We start from the raw sequence: 4798 nt of genomic DNA on the forward strand, positions 1-4798 counted from the left end.
AACTTAATAGAAAACGATAATGCATTATTCAATAGCGTGTATGCATCAATATATAAGTATGTGAATGTTTTATGGGGTGTGCTGTGAGTCTGTGATCATTAGTCATTACAGGATATCTTATATGCATGATTCCATATAACGTGTGATGCAATAAATTTTCTTACAAGGGTTATTAAAAAAATAATAATAATCTCACTGTTCACTAGCTCATGTGACACGTCATTTGATGTATATTATGGGACTTTTTAATTTTTTTTCAACATCAAAATCTTTATTATGACGCATTGCCAGTGATGATCATAAGTTCATAAATAGAAGATACCTTGAATATGCCAAATTTTCAAGACAAGTCAGACACCACTCATTCGAGGCTTATCTTATGGCACGAGCAATCATTCACTTAATTAGGCTTATTTTATATTTTGACTTTTGGTTTAAACTAGTATGATATTGTACATTTGCATACAAGTGAGATATCTGTTTTTATAATAATATATATTTAATTTAATAATTGTAAATAATATAATGTATATATATATAAAGGGTCTTTTACGTTTTGTATTTTGACTCTTTTACGTCGGAAAAGGGTCCGACGTTAATACGGGAGTCGTAAATTTACGTCGCCTCTGAAAGACGACGTAAATTTACGTCGGAAATTTTTCCAGACCGACGTAAAAAGGGGCAAAATCATGCCACAATTTTACGTCGGACGTGACCTTGTCCGACGTAAATTTACGTCGGTCATTGCAAGGACCGACGTAAATTTACGTCGGACAAGGCCACGTCCGACGTAAATTGTGGCAGTTTTTTTTTAAAAAACGTTTGTAAATTGATATACCCAACACCTGCATATAAATATAATCCAGAATACCAAATCTAAACCAGGCAGTCCAGAATAGAAATTCAAATTGTATTTCAAAATTGAATGACAAAAAGAAAATAATATATAAATCTTAAAAAACATAAATTATGACAATGTAAATCCTATATCCTAAAAAAGCTATAAAACATGTTTGTCAATGCTATCTAACTAACTAAACTAACTAATTATCAAACTATTAACATAATATCTAACTAACTAAACTTAGAAAAAAAGTTGCCCATTGTTCTCTTATCTTGAGCATCTCATCTTCGGGCAATGGAGATGGATCTTGAAAGACCTGAAAGGGTAATTTAAGTGTCATTAATATGCAATGTTAATTATTCTAAAGGTAAATATAGTTAAATAAATTTTGATATGAATTACCTGCGCCCAAGAATCAATAATACCCGCAGAAACTATGAGTTTCATCAAATACATGATGTAATAGCCACATTCAAACGAGTCTTGTTGCTTATTGCACTAAAATGAGAAACAAATAACTATTAATTCCAAAGTCAATAAATTTAAATATTATTGACTGTATGAATTAATTTGCTAACCTTAGGGTATATGAAATGCAATGACTTTGATGATCTGGCTCTTCCACTTAATATATTAGCTCCAGACACGATTCTAATTAATTGAAATAAAAACAAATGTTAGCCAATATATATAATTACAGTTTTAAAACATAATGAAAAAAATTAGTTACCCATGTAATTGGCTTTTAATTTCGTGGCTTGGTTTTCGATGAAGTGAACAAAACCACACCACGGTATATTCCTTAGGAATGATTACCATTAACTGCCAATGGGACCTACATTGTATGACAAACAAATCAGTTAAAAAATTACCATGATTAAAAAACCAATTAAAAAACTAACCCGTCAATGTATGGAGCCATGTATATATGTCTTCTTGAGTCACTCATCCATGTTTGCATATATTGTTGGATCTAAACCTGAGTGTTTCCTGATTTTTGGATGGATTGAGGCTCAATAAATCCATATACTTCTGCTTGTGCTTGCTCCACACTCAATTTGTCCATGTACCTAACACAAATAATTATTATAAGTTAAATGTAATTATTGTAAATTTAGACTCATAAAAGAAAATATGACTTACATGGCCCACAACTGTATGACAGATATATTTAACATGCAGTTTCCCCCAACAATCTCTAATGCATCAGGCAGAGATATGTATAGTGGAACATCAGAGCTATCAACTCCAAAAACTCTAATGTCCCACTGCAATTGAATTGGATGCTTCTTTATTCGTGGTAATTTGATTAGAAGCTTAGATATGAGATCATCCTCAGCTTCTGCGATATTGGCATCATGAACATGAGGTTCTCTCATGACCTCCTTACCACGATTGATAAAATCCTAAAAAAATAATCAAAATTAGTTAAACAATAATAGAATTATAAGAATCTAAAAGAGCAATAATATAATTACCTTTGCCCGTGCTGAAAGCGGCATGACCAAACGTTTTGGCCAAGCTAAGAATGTGCCGGTTGCCTGCCCCACTAGTTGAACCTCTGTATTGGGCAAAGGCACTGGAGCAGCAGCATCTTGAACTTGGTCAACCACAACCCGTGTCCAGTCTGGCTGTAGAGGGACACCATGGATGGTTGAGCCACCCTCAAATACTCGGTCAATAGCCACCAACCGTGGGGGGTCATCCTCAACATATAACTCACACTGGTTTGGTACATCAGTATGAGTCTGATCCGGTGAGGGATCTAGAGCAGCACAACTCCCTTTAGTGCTGACTCGAACACCATCATGAGCAACTGCAGTCTGTTGCTGAGAACGAGCCAAAAGTTCAAACTTCTGTTCAAACTGTTTTTCAATATTCTTCAGTTTCTCTTCAAACTGCATCTCCAATCTCTGCTCCAATTCCTGTATAACCTCTTGACTGCAAGAGTTGACAGTGCTCCTCGATGATCGGCCACCAAAGAAATCTCGGTGGCTCCAAGAACCACCAACACCACGCACACGACCTCCGTGCTCTGGCTTTCCTATGGCCATTGTGAGGATATCATTCCGACCATCGGAAACAAATGAGCCCTGGGTGCTCTACTCAACTAAACCCTCCTGCAACAATAAGGAAGATTAAAAAATATTATGAATTAAATGAGTTGAAATGAAGAGTCTTAATTTGTATATTTTTACTTACTATTTTACTAGCAACGACTCTTGCAGACTCAGAAGTCATTTGCCCATCTGGTTTTGTCCGGGCTGCTATCCACATCTCATGGCGGGGAGGTGACTCCACACGGTCAGCATCCTCAACCCCTGCTGCCTGTGCCTTAGCCTTCTTCATTTGCTTTTTTTTTTTCTTTCATATCCCCCTCTTGACAATAGATAGGGTGCATCATTCTTGGCCTGTCGTTCTTGGGCAGCTATTCTTTTAGCCTGCAATAATACAAAAAAGAAAATGAGATAAATTAAAATATACCTTAAGTATTTGTGTCAATGTAAAAGTTATCAATAAAGTCTCATTTTGGCGCTCTCCAAATACATACTCCCGTGTCAAGAAAGTCTTGAAGTATCTCCACCTGGTGGCAAGGGCAGATAACATCTTCTTCCTCATGCCCTCAGTGTTGGGAATGTCAAAATTTTGCTATGAAAATAACAACAAATAATAAATAATGTATTTAAGTTATATAATATTGAAAGGATGTGAAAGTATATACCTGAATATCCTGCCACATGAGGTTCTTGTCAACCTCCTGAACGTCATCCCATGATGGAATGATAATAGAAACATGTCGTCGAGCTAGGACTCCCAAATAGCTCTTAAACTTGGCAGCATTTGGGCCTGATGCCTTGCCAGAACGAGGATCCACCTCAACCGGTGTCCTCTCCTTGGCAATGCGCCCAGCTGTCAACCCAGACAATCGGGTGACAGATCTACCTTCCCTCCTTCCACTGCCAGACCCAAAATCCTCCATAATCCTGAAAAAATTAAACTATCATTATTAAAACAATGAATTAATTGAATAGACAAATAAAGTAAAAAAGATAATAACAATATAGCAACAAAATAACTAATAAAAAAACAAATAATACATAAACAGAAACCTATTAGGTTGGAATGTTTTCCCATATTCCTTCATCATGATCACTTCGAATAGCATGTATTTCGTCCACTTCATTGTTTGCAATAGGACCAAATGATCTGCTTGAAAAAGATGGTGTCTCATGCATATCTAGAGACTCATCTTCGTGAGTTCCATGCATGGTTCTTCCTTCGAGGACCACTGACCATTTCTCATTACATGGATCTTTTACATAAAAAATTTGTCTTGCTTGATATGCCATAATAAAAGGTTCATCCTTATAGCCGACCTTATTCAAATCAACCAAAGTAAATCCTAAATCATCTGTCCGCACACCTGTATTGCCATCAACCCATTTACACTTGAACACAGGCACTCTAAACGTAACATAATCAATTTTCCATATGTCTTCTATGACTCCGAAATAACTCATGGATGTTGTAATGGGATTTTTATCTTTTGAACTAGCAAAGTGCACAGCCTCAGCCTGAATTGTAACCCCACTATTTTGTACTCTACTTTTGTCATCTTCTGTTTTTGTATAGAAACAATATTTGTTAATGTCATACCCACCAAATGTAATGACATCGTTGTTAGGCCCACGCGCGAGTCTCAAAAGTGTATCAGAAGCATTAACCTCACCATAAACCTTTTTCTTAAACCAAGTTAAAAAACTCTTGTTATGTTCATTCAATACCCATTTCTCAGTCATCCGGGGGTGTGCTATCTTGATTTCATCTATGTGTTCTGATATGTAAGGAATTACTTCATCAGTGTTGTTCAATATGTACAAATGTGCTTGGTCAACTTCTGTTCGACTCACAGTTCTAATCTTTAAACTTCGAGTACCCTTACCAAATTGTTTC

The 4798-nt window shown here is 36.0% G+C and overlaps 1 protein-coding gene across 1 annotated transcript; it reads right to left on the reverse strand.

Moving 5' to 3' along the window:
- Positions 1-1422: 1422 nt before the first annotated feature.
- LOC145950258 (uncharacterized) lies at positions 1423-3836 on the reverse strand. Its single transcript, XM_083061326.1, has 6 exons — positions 3567-3836; positions 3329-3493; positions 2323-2550; positions 1988-2250; positions 1575-1914; positions 1423-1495 (listed from the first exon to the last, which is right to left on the reverse strand). Exons 1-5 carry the CDS (start codon positions 3822-3824, stop codon positions 1818-1820), a joined length of 1011 nt encoding a protein of 336 aa, XP_082917452.1. The 5' UTR covers positions 3825-3836; the 3' UTR covers positions 1423-1495; positions 1575-1817.
- Positions 3837-4798: the final 962 nt, after the last annotated feature.

Source organism: Cajanus cajan, chromosome 8 (assembly GCF_000230855.2).
Source record: "Cajanus cajan strain Asha chromosome 8, NIPB_CcT2T_4, whole genome shotgun sequence".
Taxonomy (NCBI): domain Eukaryota; kingdom Viridiplantae; phylum Streptophyta; class Magnoliopsida; order Fabales; family Fabaceae; genus Cajanus; species Cajanus cajan.

What these genes read in the sequence shown, in the direction of transcription:
- LOC145950258 (XM_083061326.1), bottom strand. Translation starts at nt 3,824, where the DNA reads ATGGAGGATTTTGGGTCTGGCAGTGGAAGGAGGGAAGGTAGATCTGTC. An exon ending in TCATGTGGCAGGATATTCAG is followed by an intron (nt 3,494 to 3,566) that starts GTATATACTTTC and finishes TTATTTTCATAG; the next exon opens with CAAAATTTTGACATTCCCAA. An exon ending in CATTGACACAAATACTTAAG is followed by an intron (nt 2,551 to 3,328) that starts GTATATTTTAAT and finishes TTATATGTTGAG; the next exon opens with GATGACCCCCCACGGTTGGT.